The sequence below is a fragment of the Lygodium microphyllum genome, chromosome 25 (genome assembly GCF_053477565.2).
Source record: "Lygodium microphyllum isolate KBCC chromosome 25, Lygodium_microphyllum_v1.1.10, whole genome shotgun sequence".
Classification (NCBI taxonomy): Eukaryota; Viridiplantae; Streptophyta; class Polypodiopsida; order Schizaeales; family Lygodiaceae; genus Lygodium; species Lygodium microphyllum.
Genome location: NC_141159.1, coordinates 68,169,718 through 68,190,756, shown reverse-complemented (window position 1 = coordinate 68,190,756; position 21,039 = coordinate 68,169,718). Strand labels below are relative to the sequence as shown.

The following is a 21,039-nucleotide window of genomic DNA, read 5'->3' as shown; positions in this document are numbered from 1 at the left end:
TACATAGAGTATGGTTAAGAGTTACTCGAAGACATAATGCTAGGCTTCATAGTCAACTAAAAACCTTCCAATTAGGTCTTTCTTCTTTTAATATTACAGTTGCATTTGAATTAGATGCTTTCTTCAAAGAATCCAAATAACACAAATAGTGTAATAGTGTTCAGAAAAGTAAGCATGGCATAGTGAAACCAAGGGGCAATATAATCAAAGTGATTTGGTATAGCCATCTAACACTCCGTATGAGTTTTTTGCACGCTTGGCAAACATTGATATCTAGTGTATGATTTTTTTTTTCATTTCATTTTCTCTTTCACACAAGTCTCATCCTAACAGGTGATTTGTGCATTTGTTTTAGGAAAACGATGCTTGCAACCGTTTGTTTAAAATAAACATGCAAGCATCACCACTAGAAAATGTCATGGATGCTCCTATGCTCACTGACAATGTCCTTTTATAGAAGAAAAACTATTTTGAAAACTTTTGACGTTTTTTTAAATATACATTATGTTGTCCTTTCATTGAGGCTTTGCTACATCCTAATGATGGTAGCATTATCTGATTGCACATTTGGCTTTAGATTGATCCATCCATCTATATTCACCAATGGACTTACCTTTCGTTGTTGGCGGTCTACAATGTGCTCTTTGCATCATGTTTCGAGAGCATCTTGCAAATTTGATCCTTGCATCGATGTGGAAATATTGAAGGTTGAAGTTCATGTTTTAATAGGTGCAACACACATTTAAAAAATAATTATTAAATGCTGAATGAAAGCAGTTTCCAGCTAGTCTTGGGAGCTTCACAATGATTCACACCGGAGCGGGTGCCGGGCATGGCAGCTAGTATAGAGAGTATGGATAGAGGTAGATAGGATAGATTGCATGCACTTTGCATTTTTAATTAAAAGATAGGATGCATTAAAGCAAAAGAGAAAGCCTTAAAGAGCTCTTTTCAATTAGAATTTAGAAATTTAGGTGACATTGGGGGAAAAAAAAAAAAGCATATCGACCTTTTTTGCTGCGTTGTTTTTACTTTTTTCAGAGAATGAAAAAGGGCAAAAGGGGTGGAGTATTTACTGAGTACCGAACCTACCCTTTTTGGCCTCATTCGGGGATCATTTGCCAGGCGCCGTCGTCGTTTTGCCTTATCCACATTTTCCCCCCCCCTGGACCCAGGTTTTTTTTTTTAAAAAAAAGGGCAAAAAAGAAAATACAAATCTGCAAGATTACAATTTCTCCATACATTTTCCAGTTTTTTTTACCCCCCCGAAAAGGTCTAACAGAGAATGTAAAAATTGTAAAAATAAATTTCCCTCACAAATTTCCACTCTCCCCCCCCACCCAAAATTCTGTCATCACCACCCGTGTTGCATATTTCCTTCTGCCCCTCTCTTCTTTGTCCTCTCTTGGTGGTGGTTTTGTGAGAGCTTCCATGGCGGTGTGATGATGGTGATGATGATGATGAGGAGGAAGAAGAAAAGGCTTGCGTTCCAATAGCAGAAAGATCATCAGCACCAGGCATTTGGAAAAGGAATAAAAGGGAGAAAAGAAAAAGGAGACAAAAAAAGAAGATACTGAAGCTGCTGCTCTGCTTCTCTGCGTTTCTTTTCGTCCGGGACAGGGGACAGTATATACCCATATAGCAAAGGCGCAGCCGTTGCCAAGAAGGCCATGGACCCATTGTAGAGACACGCAAGCGCGCTCTTGGGTCACTGGCCGATGAAGATGAGTCTCAAACCAGCAGACACCGACATCTCCCCTGCTCATCGTCGCCCTGCGATCCCTTGCAAACAAGTTAGGATCTCTCTCTCTCTCTCTCTCTCTCTCTCATTTTTCTATCTTCTTGATTCTTCTTGAACACCAAAACAACTCAGAGTTACTGTCTGTTTTTAAAGATCAATTCTTATTGTCTGTTTCCTTTAAAAAAAAATCTACCATATGTATTCTTTTTGCAGCCCGGTCTTATTACTGTCTGGTTTCTATTTAATCACTTATATACATTCTTGTTTCAGCCATTCGTTATTGTCTGGTTTTTAAAATCGACTTATGCATTCTTTTTTAAATATTTTCTTTTTCAATCTCATGTCCAAGAACTGCTTTTCCCCAAGTATTTGATTGCAGTAGTCCGCTTCAAAGCTCGATGCCTTTGTCTATTATTGTTTGGAACTTGATTATTTTTTGAACAAGAGAGGTGGTATTGAAAGAGAGAGAAGGCTTTTCTGCTGTCAAGATTGTCAATAATGGGGAGAACATTGGTCGGAAATATTTGAGGTATTGGTGAAAGATTTGGAACAGTTATAGATTGGGTTACAAATGAACTTTTTTGGACGAGAAGAATCAAAGTGGACGTGGATGACTAGAGGCATAACCTCGTTCAATAATGATTTATTTATCCTGTGTTTGTTTTTGCAGGAAAATGTGTCAGTACTCCCCTATACAGAAGAGGAAGGGAGCTCAGTGTACATTTCAGAAGAATTAGGGAGTTCGTCAGGAAGTAATGATGGTACCATTGCGGCGCAGAATGATCTAGGCATTGCAGTGACAAGCACGAAAAGAGTTTTTGTTACTAACCACCCCCTTAGTAATCGGACACAAAGTGAGATTAAGGAAGGCATCATTAAGGGTTTTGACACCCCTAATGCCAAGATGACCAAGAAACCTGTGAAGCCACTTGCATGCCCTCGTTGCAATAGCTGGGATACAAAGTTCTGTTACTATAACAATTATAACGTGAACCAGCCGCGTCACTTTTGTAAAAATTGCCAAAGATATTGGACTGCAGGTGGGACACTACGAAATGTTCCAGTTGGTGCTGGTTGTAGGAAGCACAAAAACTCAGCAACTCAGCAAAAGCAGTGCACATCTGGGGTTGTCTCTGAAAGGTCCGCTGCATGTCAGCCTATAAATGAAAAGACTCCTGCATCCAAGACATCTCGTAGAAGTAGTGAAATCACAACTGGGCATTCTACACATCTGAGGTCATGTATGGTGCCTTTAGCAGGAGGTCCTCTTGGGTCTCTGGACAATCAAAGTTCCAGCAGGATGATTAATGCTTGTCAGGATTTGGCTGCAACATCTTCCAACATGCTTGGAGCTACGGCATTCAGTAACTATGGGCATTCTAAGCAGATTGCCCCTCCTATCCACATGGAACAAAAAACTACAGATGCTAGTTACAACGTCTTAGTGGGTCACAGGCCCCACTTATGCAATGACATCACTAACCAAAGCAATGTCAAACGTGAAATAGATACACCGAGGGATGAACAACCTACTGATGAATCAGCATCTGCATCTTGCATTACTAGCCAACCTGTTGAGATTGAAATTTGCGAAGGCAATCTAAATTTGGAATCACCTGCCATTGAGGTCAATGCACAAGGTGAAGTCACAACTGATTTGTGTGGCAAAGCCTATAGTGAAGTACATGGATCATGGCACTATGGTGTCAACTCCACTTGCAATGAGCCTTTCCCTGCTGCATCTGTGGGTGTCAGTTTTGCCCCAGTTATGCCCCAACCAAATCCTCTTTCTTGGAATGGAGCATCGGGAAATATTTGGGCTAGTCTGCCTTGGCCTATAATGCAATCGGCTATGTACATACCACAGTCAGATTGGGCTCGTCCATTGGGTATGCCATGGGGTCCTGGCTCCACAGCTGCTGGAGTCACTCCATCAATATCAGTACCACTAACGCCCACAGTGATACCAACAACTCCTGATTCTGAGATGAGTAAAACTGCACGAAAGCATCGGCTAGTAAGTTCACCACCTGAAGCTGGTGAAGGGTGTCTTTGGGTACCGAAGACCTTGCGCATAGATGATCCAGTTGAAGCAGCACGCAGCTCCATATGGGAGACTTTAGGTATTGGAGATGGACCTAGCTCCCTAATGGGTACAAAGGCCCTACAGTTCAACCCAATGGAAGCAACCGATGAAAAGCAACTACAACAACAAAGTATGAAACGTGCCGCAACAAGGTCTCCAAATTTCGGTGTGACTCATGAACAGCAACTACCCCAACAAGATATGAATCCTGCTGCAACAAGGTCTCCAAATTTTGCTGCAACTGATGAAAAGGAACTACACCGACAAAGTATGAATCCTGCTGCAACAGGGTCTTCAAATGTTGGTCATAGTTGTTAACTGGATAGCCTTCTTACAGCAACGATCTTAGAACACCCTGCATTAGGAGGAAAGGGGGCATTCAAAACCTTGTTGTTCTGCTGCCAATGTGCAGACCAGATTCCTAAAATAAAGGAAAGTTTTAGGCCATTTCAGTTTTATTACCAGAGCTGATGCCATGTAGCAATGAGCATCTAGTAAGCTATACAGGATACAGGTTGACGTTTTCAAATGTATGGGCTTTGAGGTACTTACACATCACTTTTTTTCCTGATGAACTGCAGCCTCTGTTGTGCATATTTTCATTGATGGTGCCTCTTCCCTTCTTTCTTTTGGAAGAAACTTCAAATGCTGCCTCTTTTTAAAAGCATAAGATGCATCTGGTGCAGTTGTGTCACTTTTGAACAAATGTAAAGGTTGCTTGTGGTTTCTTTTCTCCTTTTGCTCAAGCTTGCTCAGTCCAGTTCTGGCACCATAAACATTCTTTGACACTATGCTTCAACAATTCACACAATAATGGTGCACAATCCAGCTCTATATGGAAGCAGACTATACTGATTGGGGCTTGGGAAAGGCTACACTAGGTCTGATGTCTTAAAGATGAAGTTCAGTACATGAAGGGGAGCTTAACTTATGCCATGGTCTGTGAACTTAGGATTGAGGTGAATAAGTTGACAACTCATTGCTTACTTCATCTTGGTATCATGGACTCTAGGTGACTAAGCTGAATCAAGCCAAATTGACATTTTCTTTACTGTGCATGTCTTGATCTTTTGATGCTAACTTGGGATGTGTATTGGCTGAGCTAGTAGTGAAGACTTTATTGCCATCAATTTCTTCAGCTGTGATTGCTTTTGATACTTTTCCTGAAGCACGAGATTTGACTTCCATATGCTAGTATGTCAATCTTCTAGCTTACTGCACAATCAAACTTTAATTGACGATCATCATTCACTTTCATCAAGCATGAAATGTATTGTGCCGATCTCTTAACTTGGTTTAAAGCATTGCGGCTCTGAACACTCAGAAACTACTAAGATTAACACACCCAAGGTGCATTTTCCATGGTTCTTGTGGGCATGCAGTGGTTTGAGACTTGGGCTTGTAAATGTATTCAGTACAGCGATTTTATTGAACTGCACAAACGCAAATGTCAGTGGCAAGGCTCTTTATAAGGACGACTGTGTGGTGTATGTGATATATGCCAAGGGAATGTACAAGTGACTCAGAACTTGGGGACTTGGGGGGGCTTTTTAGATAGGTGGTTTGACTAATCTTGATTTTGTATTCCTCAACAAAGCAGATTGGCTTGCAGAGTTTTGGCTAGGATGGTTGTTTCTTAGAGAAAATTAGGTGTCAAGCTCAATCTCAAAGATAGTTGAAATGTGCTTGGTGATAGTGCAAGCCTCAATCTTAAAGAGAGTTGAGATCTGATCCCCTTTTGAGATTGAGCTTGACCACCTAGCTAGCTTGGTCCCCATGCCAAGTGCAATCTCGAAGAGAGTTTGATTGAGCTTGCTCCTATGAGTACACTTAATCTTGAAGAGAGTGGAGATGAAATTCTCATTGAGATTGAGCTTGGCCACGAGGCCAAGAAAAATCTCAAAGAGATTTTGGTGTAGCTTGGCTACCATGGTCAAGCTCAATCAAACTCTCTTTGAGATTGAGCTTGGCCATGTGGTCAAAAGTTCATTTTCTCTCTTTGACATGGCCATGCTCAATCATGTGTTGAAGCTCATTTTCTCTCTCTCTCTCTCTCTCTCTCTCTCTGATTGAGCTTCACGATGCTCGATTAAACTCTATTTGGGATTGAGGTGAAACTTCAAACTCTAGACAGAGTTTGATCTCAACTATTCTTGAGGTTGAGTTTATGTCTTTCAGATTGAGCTTAGCTATGTGGTAAAACACATTTATATCTCTCTTTGTCATGGGGCCAAAGTTCATCTAAACACTTTATGTGTTGGCCAAGCTTTCTTCACTAGAGATTGAGATTGGCCTTGTGGCCAAGGTCAATGAAACTCTTTTTGAGATTAAGCTTTGGCCAAGCTCAATTTCAAAGAGAGCTAGGTTTAGCTCCAAGCTCAATCTCAAAGAGAGTTGAGTTGAGCTTGGTCACCTAGTAGATGGCAAGCATTGGGCCTTGTATTTCATGATCAAAATCTTGGCTCAGGATTTGTTAGTTGCTAATGTTTAAATAGCTCTAAGATTTGATAGTAAATGAGTATATTAAGGCGTTTATGTTATTACCTTTGTATGATTTTTGGACATGTATTTATTTGGTTACTATCTATTCTCAATATATGTGAAATTACCAATTGTTGTCGGTTAGGATTGATTATTATACATTATTGTGCCTTTAGTAATTATATTTTTATTAACTATTCATGTGAAACAAGTAATAAGAGCTAATCCATGTTCAACTTATTAAAGAAGGTTAAAAATTAGTAATTTATTTAAGTCTACCATAACATTTGTATAAACATTAAATCTAATCTTAGTGTGATATTTACCTTGTTGAGGGGCTTGTTGATAAAGTACACTTTATGCCAAATCAATTCAACAATTAATGAAATAAATAGTATAATGGAAAAACAATCATAATTAGCCTTTTAAGCACCTTATCATTTTTGTATTTTAGGATATGGTGCTTTCTAAACGCCTTGTTCTTCTTGCATGCTATCATCTCCCTAACACGTTGACATTTAGTTTTTGCATTTTATGGCATTTAAAAAATAATATGTTCTTTTGTTCTTTAGTGCTATAAAAATCAATAATTAGATCGGTTATTAATTAAGGGGCCTTTGGTCTTGCCAATGATAAAATGCTTATTGTTGTTAGAAATTGATTTTAGGTTAACATAGAAGACATGATAAATTATTGGCTTCTATTTAGATGAGAAACATATTGTCATTGATATGCTAAAGCTATTTGGCAAGCAAAATTTTTATAATGTTGGTAGCAAACATACATTTTCTTGCCCTTAATGTGACTTTAGAAAAGAGGTGACAAAAAGCCTCCAAACTCATTCTCTAGAGTGGTATTTTTCGCCTCCCTTAAAAATTTTTAAAGCATCCTTGGTGCAATTTTTTAAAAATATTATTTTTCTATTCACCTTTAAACTTTAAAAAACAAAAACTTTTGCCTTGATCTAAGAGACACTTCAGTATTTTGTCATTTGCACTTTTTGTGTGCACTCATTTTGTAGTTGTATTGCTTTGGTACCTCAACTCCAATCTAACCTCATTTTTTGAACACCTCCCATATAATCCAATCTCATTTCTTTTCAATACCTCTCAGACTCCTTCCATGGTTTCTTCTAGGAAACCATTTGGTTCTGTACAAGAATACGCATGCTACAATATAAGAGAGGCTATATGGCATCTAACAACCTACATGATCCATGGTTGGATAACATTGCTCCCCTTTTGCAAACAAATGGTATGTAATGTCATTGTTCACAATATCAACAAACAAAGAATAGATAATGTCAACTTTCATGGAAAAGAATGGATTGCGGCTTCAAATCACAAAATCTAAAATGATATGTAAACATTTAATTTGTATATTATATATAAGATCTCAATTCACTTACAAATTACGATGTGCATGATGATGGAATCATCTAGGTCTTCAAGTTATAACATAAAGAATATCTAGCTCATAGTATCTAGGTTGATATTCCAAATACTCAAAGGGCAATATAAAAATGCAACATAGTTATGTCATAAACAATGTGCTTGCACCTTAATAAACTCAATTCACCTTAATAAATAATGTGTGTACACATTCTATTAAAATAAAGCATCGTGCAAAAATATTTACTTCAAAAACATGTTATTTAATGTTTAAAAAGTAAATTATTATGGAAATTTGTCACATTCGCACACTTGCGCTTCATTAAACACATGCAGTTCATTAAATACATGCATGCTTAGAAAATTTAATTGTAATGCTTAAATACGATCAAGGTGACATTTGAAACTAGTGCTAACCATGTTTTAATGATGATGATAATTCTTGTTATTAATGAAGTGTTATATGCCGATTCATAAGTGAAAGTACTTGAGAAACTCTCTCAAGTCAAGCTTATTAAAACTATATTTTGTAGTATAAAACAGCAAGAACTAGCCTGGAGGATAGTCACTTGGCAATTAAGTGTATCTGAGTGATGATATTATCAAGATGAGTGACCTCCCAAAAAGTTTTTATAGGTGAGTGGTTGCTTCTCATGTGTAACCAATGGTGCCAAACAAGTAGCTTATTGCCAAGTGTGCCAAGGCCAAGATGTAAAAAACTTTTCTTTTGTTAGAGACGAAAAGAGACCATGTTTCAAAAAACAGAGCCCTCGCCTTGACATTATCAATGATGTTAGCTAAATGTTGGGGGTAAAGCTGCCTGTGCTGCCTAGCCGCCCATGTATTAGTTACACTAACAATACCCACATACCCGCACACCTATACACTATAGGTGGCGGGTGCCCATCACTGTCACTTCATTCTTTATTCTTTTAGTGACATTTGAATAAAGGGAAAGCCAGTCATACATTGTGACTGTTGGAGTTCCCACATCTTGTGTGTCTCTCTCTTGCTCTTGCTCCTTCTACCATAGCTCTTGCCTCCACTCCGTGCTTCCACTTCATGACTCACTCCCTTCAACTGGTATCAGAGCCATCTTCCCTAAGAGCTTGAGCATGACCCGGCATTGCTTCAGCTTGTGGAGAAAAGCTTCAGCTCACAGTTTCAATGGTAGCCATGGATTCTTCTTCTAGAGGTATGAATCTTGCTCCCACTTCTTTAGTGATTGCTCCCTCCACTTGAGGCATGTTCCGGAGCTTCAAGAACATTGCTCAAGCTTCAGCAAGTGCTCAGTAGCACTCAACACCAATAGTAGGAGCAACAAAATCAGCATGATTTATGCCTGTTTGCTGCCCCCTTCCCCCTGATCAGACTGCCCCACTCTCCAGCTCTTGGTACTTCTCCTGGCTCTCTTGGCAATCACTACCAATCATCCATGACACTCCCTAGCATTGGTCACTTGAGTCTTAGAGCTCTTGATCTCCATTTCTTATTGTCATAAACAACACACCTATTGTTATACAGGTCTGAATAGAGTTTTCTCAGACATTGAAGCTTTGTATATGCTTCCCAGGATGTCCGTATGCTTATACATTGATGTCGGATACTTGGGCGGTGCTATGGCATTGATGTGAGATGACTTTGGTGTGTTTTGAGCTCTCTTTTGCTCACTTTTACAAAGTTTTTTTCATTGTTATTTACTATACGACTGAATGCTATTTTATCAGCACGAAAGCATATGCTTATTGCTCTCGGGTGCTTACTGATTGTTTCAGGTGATATATTGATGCTTATAGTTCATGCTACATGGTTGGTTATGCTTTTGGATCTCATTTAGGTTGATATTGGAGCTTTAAATCATGAAATTGACTATCATTCATTGTTATATATGGTTATTTGATGCTCTAGTAAAGGGCTTTGCAAGATACTTGGATCGGATGCTCCGAGATGTATGTTACTGAAAGGGATGCAAGAGACGCGAGAGAGAAGAGCACACACAATGTAGGTGCTGTCAACAATGTTATGATAGCCTTACTGGACTTTCATATATATATGAATAAAGAATATGGGCGGTCATTGTACACGGGCAGGCCCAAGGGCCTTTTACCCCCAACAACCTCCCACTAAAAGGCCAATTGGCCAGGGAGTGAAAAAATAAAACAAAAGAAAAGAGACAAGGTGAGGAATCATGACATCTCACCCAATGCCCAATCGGAAAGCGAGCTGTGCAATAAGTGTTGGGAATCTCTGAGTCCAAGACATCCAAGAGGCAAGTCATCTCGCAGCTCCATACAACAGAGCAATCAAGCATAACTCATGAGTGCAAGGCTGTACATCATCATCATCAGAGTAGCGCATAACATCAGTGTGGCACATACAAGACAGCAGAGAGCATCCAAACTCTCCAGAGTCAATCACTGAAAGAGGGCCAGCATCTCGGACACAAGTCAGAAGGGGTCTTAAGACAGTATGCAGCCTCAGCGAAGTGGAAGACTGACATATGGCTGTAGAATTAGCCATAAAGCGCACTGAATGCGCATCAAGAGGCGTGAGAGGTGTCTGCGTCTCATAAAAGACAGCATGATGGCTACGTAGAACCTATTGGGCATCCAAATCCCAAAACCTGTAAGCCGTAAAGTCACCATCTCCATAACTAAGGAGTATGCATCTGCGTGACATAGGCTCATGTGGCATACTGAGACAGATGCCTGACAGCCAAACATCCTCAAGTGATCATAGGAGGGTTTCATGCCACTCCATGTCTCATGCGGAGTAATAACATCCAAAGAGAAACATGACGTCTAATTAACCAAGTAGACTGCCGTCATAAGGGCCTCAACCTAAAAGCCATAAGACAACCTAGCTGTGGTAAGCATAGAAGCAACCTTTGCCTGTAAATTCAGGCACATGCCATGAGCAATCCCATAATACCGTAGGCATAAGAAATTAATGGCATATTGCTAACAAGAGATCCGTAAGCTGGGAGAGATAGAATGACTCTCATAATCCATCTGTAAGCATCTAGGCTTGCTACCAGCAGAATCCATAAACCTGCCAAGCATAGTAACATCATCCTCAATCCGTACCAAAGGGCAAGCCCAGACACTGTGGGTAGCATGATCCATGAATGTCACAAAATACGACGCTCCACCAAGTGACTGGGAAGGCATAGGCCCATATACTGCAACATGGACTAGATCTAGAGGAGCATGCCTCACACGATCGCCATAAGCCAAAGAGGCTCTCCACGGACCATGAGTACAATGAGGACAAGTAGCATGGGGAAGAGTAGGCAATAAGCCCATATCACATAAAGCATCCATCTCAGCGTGTCGTACATGGCCTAGGCAACAATGCCATAACAATGCATGTGGTATCTGCATAGCTACAACCATAGAATCTCCCACATGAGAGACATGCACTACATAATCACTACCATATCTAGCACCTCTGGCCAATACCAAGCAACCACGATAGATTTTCCATGAAGTATCCCCAAGAGAGACATAATATATTGCACCTTGCAACTGACAGACAGAGATTAGGCTCTTATTGAGCGTAGGTATATGCAAGACATCACGGAGCATAAGAGAAGACCCATTTGGCAAAGCCAAGTGTATATTCCATGTACCAATAACATGACAATCTTGCTCAAGGCCCAAAGAAATACATTCGTCAACCTCCCTATAAGAAGAGAACCAATCTCTATGCGGAGTAACATGACAAGATGCCATACTGTCTAAAAGCCAATCAAAGGTATAGGCCATATCACTGAGCAAGTAATCTGCAGGGTAACATGATGCCAGGAGTCTAGGCTCAGCTGCATCATCATGGGTAACTACATGCACCATACCACTATCAACGGTGGTCTCACCTACTGTATCACTGACTTTGCTCTCATGTCTAGTGCGGCGCAATCTTTTCTGCTCTCTAATCCACTTGAAGCATTTATGTTTCACATGCCCTGTCTTTCCACAATGAAAGCAAACATAACCTGTAAAACCTGTAGAAGAGGACAGCTGCTCTATAGTAGCATGAGTAGGGCTGTCCAATACATCCAAGGAGCTCAAAGAATCAAGGGAACTCTCATAAGAGAGAACAGGTTCATCAAGAGGACTGTTTGCATGACTAGAAGAGTTGGAAGTCGTCATAGCATACTGCAAAGGGGACTCATCCAAACCAGAAGGGGAGAACACAAAGGCATCAACCACGGATGCAAAAGCTCCCACATGGACAAACCTAGCAGACAAAAGCATGACATATCCAACCATTGTAGCTCGCAGCCATAAAAGCATAAGAATTCCTCGGAGCCATAAATGTAGAAGCATCCCCAAAACATAGGAGTATACATAACTTTGCAGTGTCTCATACCATGTACTGACATACATGTCTAGCCAAGAACGACATGTGGCAAATAAACCTGCAAGAATCAAGCTCCAATAAAAGCCTAAATATCTGTGTAAAAGCATCCAGGTAAGAGGCTCTATAAAATACATAGCAATAGACGATGTGCATACACGGGTGGCCATAAAGATCAATTGTTCCTTGACATACACGGGCAATAGCAGCCCAAATAGCATAGATGCCATACAATAGAGAAGCAGGACACCATAACTGTAAATCCCAAGCGCTATCCAAGTCCACTGATCAGTAAGTATCCCGCATATCAAATGCAAACGAGCAATCACAGCTCAATAGGCAACTACCAAAACAAGGGAGCAGTTCACTGCTCAATACCTGTAAGTGCATCCAAGTAATAGCCAAGATCCATAATTAGAGCATCAAATCCCATATAGCATCCAAGGTCGTAACGGAAAAAGCCAAGTCGTAATGGAAAAAGCCAAGTCAATATCCAACTGCTCAAGGGAATACTCAAATGAATGTCGAGACGAGCTCAAACAACTGCCATCCATAGCCAAAGCATAAATCATTCACCAAGACATCATAACCCGTACTACTGGGTAGCCTAGGCTTAAATCATGTCATAGATGAAATGCCAGCTACAAAGAAGTGACACTCAAACCCAAATCGAGCTCTAATCTCAGCTCAAAAGCATTCCAGAGCATAAACAAGACATATGGTATAGTCCAAATACATCATGACATCATATCGAGTAGCCGGGAGCACCCCGTGTGACCAATAGGCAAAAAAACCCAACTGTAGCATAAATAGCTTCAACCCTGAAGTTTCCAGTAGCATATAACCTCTGTAAATTGAGCAAATTAGTGCTCAAATCCATAGGCATACATTGCCATATGTATAGGCACCAACCGGGCATAATCGGGCATCAAATGCCAAGACCTGTAAGCATAAAATTGAAGTAACAGGTGGCTGCCCTGTTTTGGATAGATTTGGGATTGTTCAAAATAGTCAATGGCTGAGCTAAATCAGCTCCAAATGCATCTCACATAAGAGGCATAATATCCACAAGTGATCCAGTATCAATAGATATCAGTAGAAGCATCACATAAGCCATAGGCATACAAATACATGTTGTCTCAGACTTGAAATCTATTGCATAATATATTGTCATCAGAATTTGGCAAATCCAACATCACCATCGCATCCAGAGCATGCCAAAACCCTAACTTAGACTCTTATCTTGCTTGAATCGGGTTCCGAATGCCCGAGATATGACAAAAAGAGTGATTTTTGAGCCATTTTTGCAAACAGGCGCAAATAAAACGTGAGCATGCTACTGTACTTGAGGGGTCAAATCAGGGTGGGTAGGGGATAAGCAAGAGCCCAACGAAGGCCTACAATAGGCCTACACAAGCCTAGGACAAGTCCAAGCAAGAGGTGAAGAGAACAAGCTTCAATGATGGAAGCTATGGCTGCCTTTTTATGAAACCTTGCTGTTCATGTCAAAGAATGACTGAGAACTGAGTGAGAAGCAAGCTCTCATACCTCGTGTAGATGCAGGGGAAGGCTGGGAAGTGCTTGCGAAGGACCTGCTGTGATACCAGTTGAAAGGGATGCAGGAGACGTGGGAGAGAAGAGCACACACAATGTAGGTGTTGTCAACAATGTTATGACAACCTTATTGCACTTTCATATATATATATGAATAAAGAATATGGGTAGTCACTGTACACGGGCAAGCCCAAGGGCCTTTTACCCCAACAGTTACTTGGATCTTGGATGTATGGATGCCTTCCACATGATGCTTTGAGCTTTGTTTGCTTGTATGGCATTCAACTTTTATTCTAATGGGAGCCACTTCTTGACATTTGGAGATTACATTGAGCTTTTGGTTATGCGGTTGAGCTTGAGGGTCTTATAGTGAGACTATGGGACTTGGTGACATGTACATGCTCTTGTCATGATTTATGTATGCAATTGATGCTTAGTGGGTTGATCTAACATTACTTTTGGGCCGTTGCAGACCTATCTCTATCAAGATGTTGTCATTGATGTATGCATCTTGGTTGGTTATGTCTTACTGAGCTTTTGTTACATTGCTCAATCCATTGTGGCTCTAGTTGGTCTCTTCTGTTACTCATGAGACCCACTCTATGCATGATGGTTATGCCTATGGGATGTATCTCAATTTGACACACATGCTCTTTGATAGTTCTTGGTGCTAGTTGCATATTCGCTCATTGCTAGTAGTTGGAGCTATTCCTAGCAGTTTGTCTTATATCAGTGATTGCCCTCTTTTACATTGATCTCTTACTGATGTACTTCATTTTTAGCATGCTGTAATTGCAATTTAGTACACTATTTATGCGAGAAGTCACCTTCACTTGATAGTTCTTTGTGTTGAGTTTGTGGATAACTCATTAGTTGAGTTCTTTGCATTGAATTTGTGGACAATATCCCTTGTTTTTAGCTTGATCTAGTACCAGATTTAGGATTATTTGCAGTAATTATAGCAGCTTGTTTTGATAGTTTGTGCACTTGTTTGCCTTTATGGCTAGTGGCTCGACTGACAGTGCTATCTTTAATATTGATAAGTCGGATCGCACCAACTATAGCTATTGGAAGGCCCAAATCAGGCAAGTTTTAGTGCATAAAATGCAAGTTAGGCCCTTGAAACATAAGGGTGTCAAGCCCAAACTTATTGATGCATATGATTGGGCTAAATTAGATGAGCTATGTAAGTCCACCATCATATTATCCCTCTCTAAGTAGGTATTTTATAATGTTGTCTCTACTAGCAGTCCACATGGGAATATGGGAAAAGATTCACAATGTCTATGACAAGCAAAGCCTTGCTTCTCAGATATATTGGTGTGGTTGAAGCAACTCATGGAACTTTGCATGAAGGAGGGTCTATGTCAGCTCACTTAAATGAGTTTCATTCCATTATCAACCATTTGTCTTCGTAGAGAATCAAATTCAAGGGCACTCATCTTCCCTTGTTTCTCTTAGTTACACCGCGCTTGAATCATGGGATACATTTTTTACTATTATGTGTGCCAACATACCTAATACAGATGGGTTACATTTGTAGGATGTAGAGGGTGCACGCTTGATTGAAGAGGTTAACAAGAATAATGTCAATGCTTCCCGCACCCCTCATGCTTTGACAGTTAGAGGCAATAATGGTAGGGGCAGTAATGATTGCCATGCCAAAGACTCTCAATAGTCTCACTCTCAGTCACATGGATAGTCTCTAGTAAGTCTCGTGGCCATAAGTCCTCATTGACTTGTCATTATTATGGAAAAGCATGGCATATTTGGTTGCAGTGCCATAAAATGCGCAAAGACAAGCGTAAAGAAAAGGGCAAGGGTAAAGCATAGGAAAAAAATGATGATCATAGCATTGCCCTAGCAAGTCTAATGTCAAGATTGAAGAGATCAATGCAGTGCACACTAATTCTGATGATGATTTCATACTTGTAGCTTCTTCTCTTGAGACTTCACAATAGACTGATGCTTTGTAGGGTATACTCAGTGTTGGCTAATAGATTTAGGGGCTTCTTTTCATGTGACCCCTCATAAAAAGTGGTTTTATTCCTATCACAGTTTAATCAGATCTGTTTGTTTAGGTAATGACCTAACATTGGAGATAGTTTCTATTGGTGATGTCTAGTTGTAGTTTGGTTCAGGCTGCATGTTCACTCTTCATGATGTGCATCATCTATGGACTCTCATGGAAGAGCCTTATCTTTGTTGGCACTTTGGATGATGCAGGTTTTATGGTTTCTTTTGGTAATTCCTCATGGAAGATTACCTATGGGAATCTTGTCATTGCATGTGGTGCTAAGTCCAATACTCTCTACCCTTGCTTGTATCTGGGTCAGTTGACTATATTTTAATAGTGAATACAGTTCCACATATATCTCTTTGGCATCATCACCTTGGGCATATGTCCTTGAAGAGAATGAAAATGCTTACTCGTTTGCAATATTTTTTACTCCTTGACTATAAATGTTTTGAGTCTTGTGATCATTGTTTATATGGCAGGCAAACACTTCATCTGCATAAAAATTATAGTATGACATGCATGGGTGAGCCTTTGGCAATTGTTCCTCGGATCTATGTGGTTCCATGCCCTTGTAAGTCGTTAGGTGGCACGAAGTACTTCGTTACTTTCATTGATGACTATATGCATAAGGTCTGGGCATATCCTATTAAGCAAAAATTCGAAGTCTTGGCTACATTTCATCATTAGCTTGATTTGGTTGAGAACTAGTTTGTGTATAGGCTGAAATAACTAAGGTCAAATAATGGGAGTGAGTATGTCTCTAAAGCCTTTGAGAAGTTTTATGATGCGAGGGGTATTAAAAGCATCAATTGACTATCCCATACACCCCCATGTCCCCCCCGAGAATGGTATGGCTGAGTGGATAAACATGATAATTCAAGAGTGACTTTGTAGTATGCTTAGCCAGGCAGGCTTACCATATCATTTTTGGGCTAAGGTAGTTACTACTACTATACAATTGATAAATCGGTCTCCATGCACTACTCTTAAGTATTAGGTTGCAAAGGAGGTATGGTTTGGAAAACCTCCCTCATATGCTCATTTGTATATCTTTGGTTGTGAGGCTTTCTGGCATGTACCCAAGGACAAGCGCAATAAGCTGGATCCTAAGTCTTAGAAATACATATTTCTTGGTAATGGGGATGCAAGTGAGATGGGCTATCGCCTATGGGATTTGCAAGCTTGTAAGGTTATCCACACCCATGATGTTGTTTTCCATGAGGAGAAAATGCATAAGTAGTCTGAGCATATCGTTGAGATACAAAAGGTGATCTTTTAGGAGGAACCTCCTACTACTGTGTAGCCAACTAGATAGCTTTCAAGTAGCACAATACCCTAGTGGCCCAGGTCCTTTATGCTCCATGGGATGTATAGGCCCCACAGCCAGCTTTGATGTTGTCACTAGAGATAGAGGATAGCTTGCACAGTTTGAGCCCTCTATGGTTTATGTTACAATAATAGATGATGGTGAGCCTCTTACTTATGATGAGGCCATGCATAGAGGTGATAGTCACTCTTGGGAGAGGGCCATGTAGTTAGAGGATGACTCATTGTAGAAAAATCATACATGGGATTTGGTTTCTTTGCCTAGTGGAAAGCGTGCTTTGCCATGCAAGTGAGTAAGTACCATTGGACGTTCCAAGCCAACAAGATATAAGGCTAGATTGGTTGCTGAATTCTTCAAGTGGAAATATGGTATCAACTTTGATGAAGTCTTTTCTCCTGCTGTGAAGATGACTACCCTACGTTGGTACTGCCTTTGGTTGCTCAGCTTGACTTGGATATTTATCGGATGGATGTCAATATAACTTTTCTTCATGGGAACTTGCATGATGAGATTTACATGGAGTAGCCTAAGGGTTTTGCAAAACATGGCAGGGAACACTTAGTGTGTAGATTGAGGAAGAGCCTTTATGGCCTTATGTAGGTACCTAGGGAATGGTACCACAAGTTTGATGCCTTTATGCATTCACATGGATATTCCCATAGTGATATGGATTTGTGTTTATACACAAAGAAGGCTCATGATGGCAACCTTATGATTTTAATCTTCTATGTTGATGATATATTGATTACTAGGAGTGCTTATGAATGAGTTGGATGCCTTGAAAGGTCAGCTCAAGAAGGCTCGTGATGACAGCCTTATGGATTTGATCCTCTAAGTGGATGATATGTTGATTGCTGCGAGTGCTCATGATGAGCTAGATGCCTTGAAAGGTTAGCTCAAGAAGAGCTTTGAGATGAAGGACATGGGACACGTCATATTCTTGGGATGCACATTATGAGCGATTGCTCTAAAGGGCTCCTCTACTTATTAGAGAAGGAGTGTATCCACAAGGTCCTTTAGGATGTTAAGCCTATTGGCTATCCTTTACCTTCTCATGTGAAGGTTAGTCAAGCCGATTTGATGAGCAAAAGGCCAAGATGGCCAAGATCCCTTATGCATCCGTAGTGGGCAGTTTGATGTTTGCCATGACAACCAATCGTCCTAACATAGCATTTACAGTGGGAGTTGTGGCACACTATATGTCCACACTTAGTAGATGGAATTAGGTTGTCGTCAAGGGTATCATGAGGTATGTGAAGGGAATAGTAGATATATGCATCTATTATGGTTGCTAGGATATAGGAGTCATGGGATACATTGACTTTGATTATGTAGGACATGTAGACAGTAGGAAGTTCACTTCTGGCTATGTCTTCATCTTTACTGGAGGTGCTGTTTCTTGGATATCTAGGGTCCAGAAATGCACAACCCTATCTACTATAGAGGAAGAGTATGTTGTAGTCCCCATAGAGGCTTGCAAGGGGGACTCTCTGGTTAGACTGTTTGGTGGTAGACCTTGGCATTACTGATGTGGTTCCTACATTGCATTCGAATTCTACGAGTGCTATTCAATTGGCCAAGAATCCGCTCTTCGATGTGAAGATGAAGCACATTGAGATGTCTTACCACTTCATTAGAGAGGTCATTGAGGACATGTAGATTGAACTTGTCAAGATCTCAACTGACCAAAATCCTACAGATTTGCTAATCTCTAAAAGTCTCTTAGTGGAGTGTTTTGCCTTCCTTAGGAAGTTGATGGGCATTGGATGAGATTACATCTTTCCTCATCCTATTGTACTTATGTACATTTGTACTTTATCACATTTTCTTGTTCTCTCCTCACTAGGGGCACATTCACCTTTAAGTGGGAGATTGTTGGAGGTAAAGGCGCCTTGTTAGCTGTTGGCCCAACACACTATGTTTTCCCTTAGCATGGTTTAGAACCTTAGTCATAGTAGTTCTAAGTGTAAAGCGATCTTAAAATGCCTCACGAAGTGCAGTTTGTAGGTAGTTGAAAAAGGTGACCTGAAGAGGTATTGTATGTCTTTCTCATGTATGGATCATTATTCTTGATCATGACTAGTTGTATGTTAGAGTTTCTTGCTTAGAAGTACAATATGACAATGGGCACCATGATTCATATCTAGCATATATTCTAATTTCTATCTCTGATTTGCTATATGAGTATTGTAGAGCGTAGTTCTATGTTTCTATGTCATTATTTCTGAGTTTCTCACTAATTGCTTGATCAGGTATTAGGTATTTTCTACATTGCATGATGCAATTTACTCTATTCTTGTACGAGGTAGTTCAATCCTATTATGCATTCAGCATAGATTTGGGGTTGAAACACTTTGGCAATCTTGCCATGCTTTCCTGAATCTTTGATGTGGAAGTATAACAGAAAAATGCCTCCAATGATGCCATAAATTTGAAGCTTTGTCAAAAAAGGCCCTGTTTTGGGGGAGACAACCTATTTGCCTGTATGCAGTTTGAAAGGTTTTCTGTGTGCAAGTTGTATGATTCTTCCCTAATCCTGCCATTGCTTCTCTGTATTTCTATGTTGAATCACTAGCAAAAATGACAAAGGGTTGGTGGTGGAAATTCGAAGTTTCTGTATGAAGTAATATATTTTCAAAAGCAAGATGATATAATTTTGCTTTTGTGGTGTTGCATTTCTAGTTTTGACCAAAAACATCTATGTTCGATGTTAGTTCAAAAATTGTGGAGAGACTTAAAGCAATAACTGACTGCTTGAGGCAGCATGATGCAGTTTAAGGCCTAGGGTATATGCCAAATAATTATTTGTATCAATCAAATCTCATTGTGACCAAAAGCAAGAAGGGAGAAAACCCAAATTGCCATGTGGCTCAATTTGAGGCATGGTGAATTGCAAGTGGCTTTAATACTATGTGTGGGGATCAATTTAAGAGGCAACAATTTGTAACAACTTTCAGAGGAAAGGCCATGGATTGGTATAATACTTATGACACTACTTATTTTACTACATACTATTGGGAGTGCAATAGCCAATGTGGAATTGCAAGCAAATGCTACAATTGATGTGTTGGCAGAGGCTACACAAAGAGTTGAAAGGAGACATGGCAAAAGCAAGTCTAGAAAGAAAGAAAGCAAGGATATGTCCGATTTTGAAATTAATAGTAATGATGAGGCCACCTCATCAGGTTTTGGATTTAGATATGGAGTCAAGTGACTCATAGGATGAGAGAGAAAAAAGGTGGCAAATATGCAGAAAGAAAAAGTCTAAAAAAGGTAAAGAAGCTTCTAAGGACTAGAAGAAGGGGAAAGAAATGGAAGAAAATATAGTATTAGAAAAGCGGTTGGAAAAGAAAATTAAGAAACAATTGCTAGACATGGGAGTTATTAACACTCCTCGGAACGTGAAGTCATACATCATATGTTAGAAGATAGGCCATGAGGTAGTACAATCCAATGGTGTAGAATGCAAGACCATAACCAACACCGTCGGAAGCATTGATAAATAAAATTGCACCCAAGATGACACAAGAACATGGATTTAGAGAATTTGGAAGGAAGGGTCAACCCCCTAAGTGATGGGGCAATGACTAGCTAAGGTAGTGGAATCATGCCCAACAAAGGTAATAAGAGCCTTGCTACTATTGTGATAGACATGGTCATACGTTAAGACCTAACTGCAAGCTATGGGTACGCCATAGGGCTGAAAGGTGAATGCAAAATGGAGAGCAAAAAGAAATGCAATTGACAGGACTACCCCATGGACAAAAACTAGCAGCACATGCAATAGTGGTCTTAGTCAAAATACCTGGATAGGTCATAAAGGGCAAGTCATAGGCTAGTAGTTGGAACAAAACAACATGGAGATTTTTCAAAAAGATGTGCCAGGTGAAGGTGTTTTAAACAATGGTCAACATGCGTTTGAGCCAAAGGTAGGCAGTGATTGTTCAAATTGTATAATTGTGAAAGATTGTTAAAAGGAGACATCAATTTTAGCTATAACCAAAGTTAAAGCTAAGCACAAGATAGATTGGCAAGAGCAAGAGAAAGCTAGGGAAGCAGGCTCTAAAGAAATTTAGAAGT

At 40.0% G+C, this 21,039-nt stretch overlaps 1 protein-coding gene across 1 annotated transcript; it reads left to right on the top strand.

Moving 5' to 3' along the window:
- Positions 1-1,372: 1,372 nt before the first annotated feature.
- On the top strand, positions 1,373-5,252 carry LOC148014333 (uncharacterized). The gene is made up of 2 exons (XM_087666976.1): positions 1,373-1,793; positions 2,412-5,252. The coding sequence occupies exons 1-2, from the start codon at positions 1,719-1,721 to the stop codon at positions 4,143-4,145; spliced, it is 1,809 nt and encodes a 602-aa protein (XP_087523102.1). The 5' UTR covers positions 1,373-1,718; the 3' UTR covers positions 4,146-5,252.
- The last annotated feature ends 15,787 nt before the right edge of the window (positions 5,253-21,039 follow it).

Coding starts and splice junctions, on each gene's coding strand:
- LOC148014333 (XM_087666976.1), top strand. CDS start 1,719: ATGAAGATGAGTCTCAAACCAGCAGACACCGACATCTCCCCTGCTCAT. Junction 1,794..2,411: donor CTGCGATCCCTTGCAAACAA/GTTAGGATCTCT, acceptor TTGTTTTTGCAG/GAAAATGTGTCAGTACTCCC.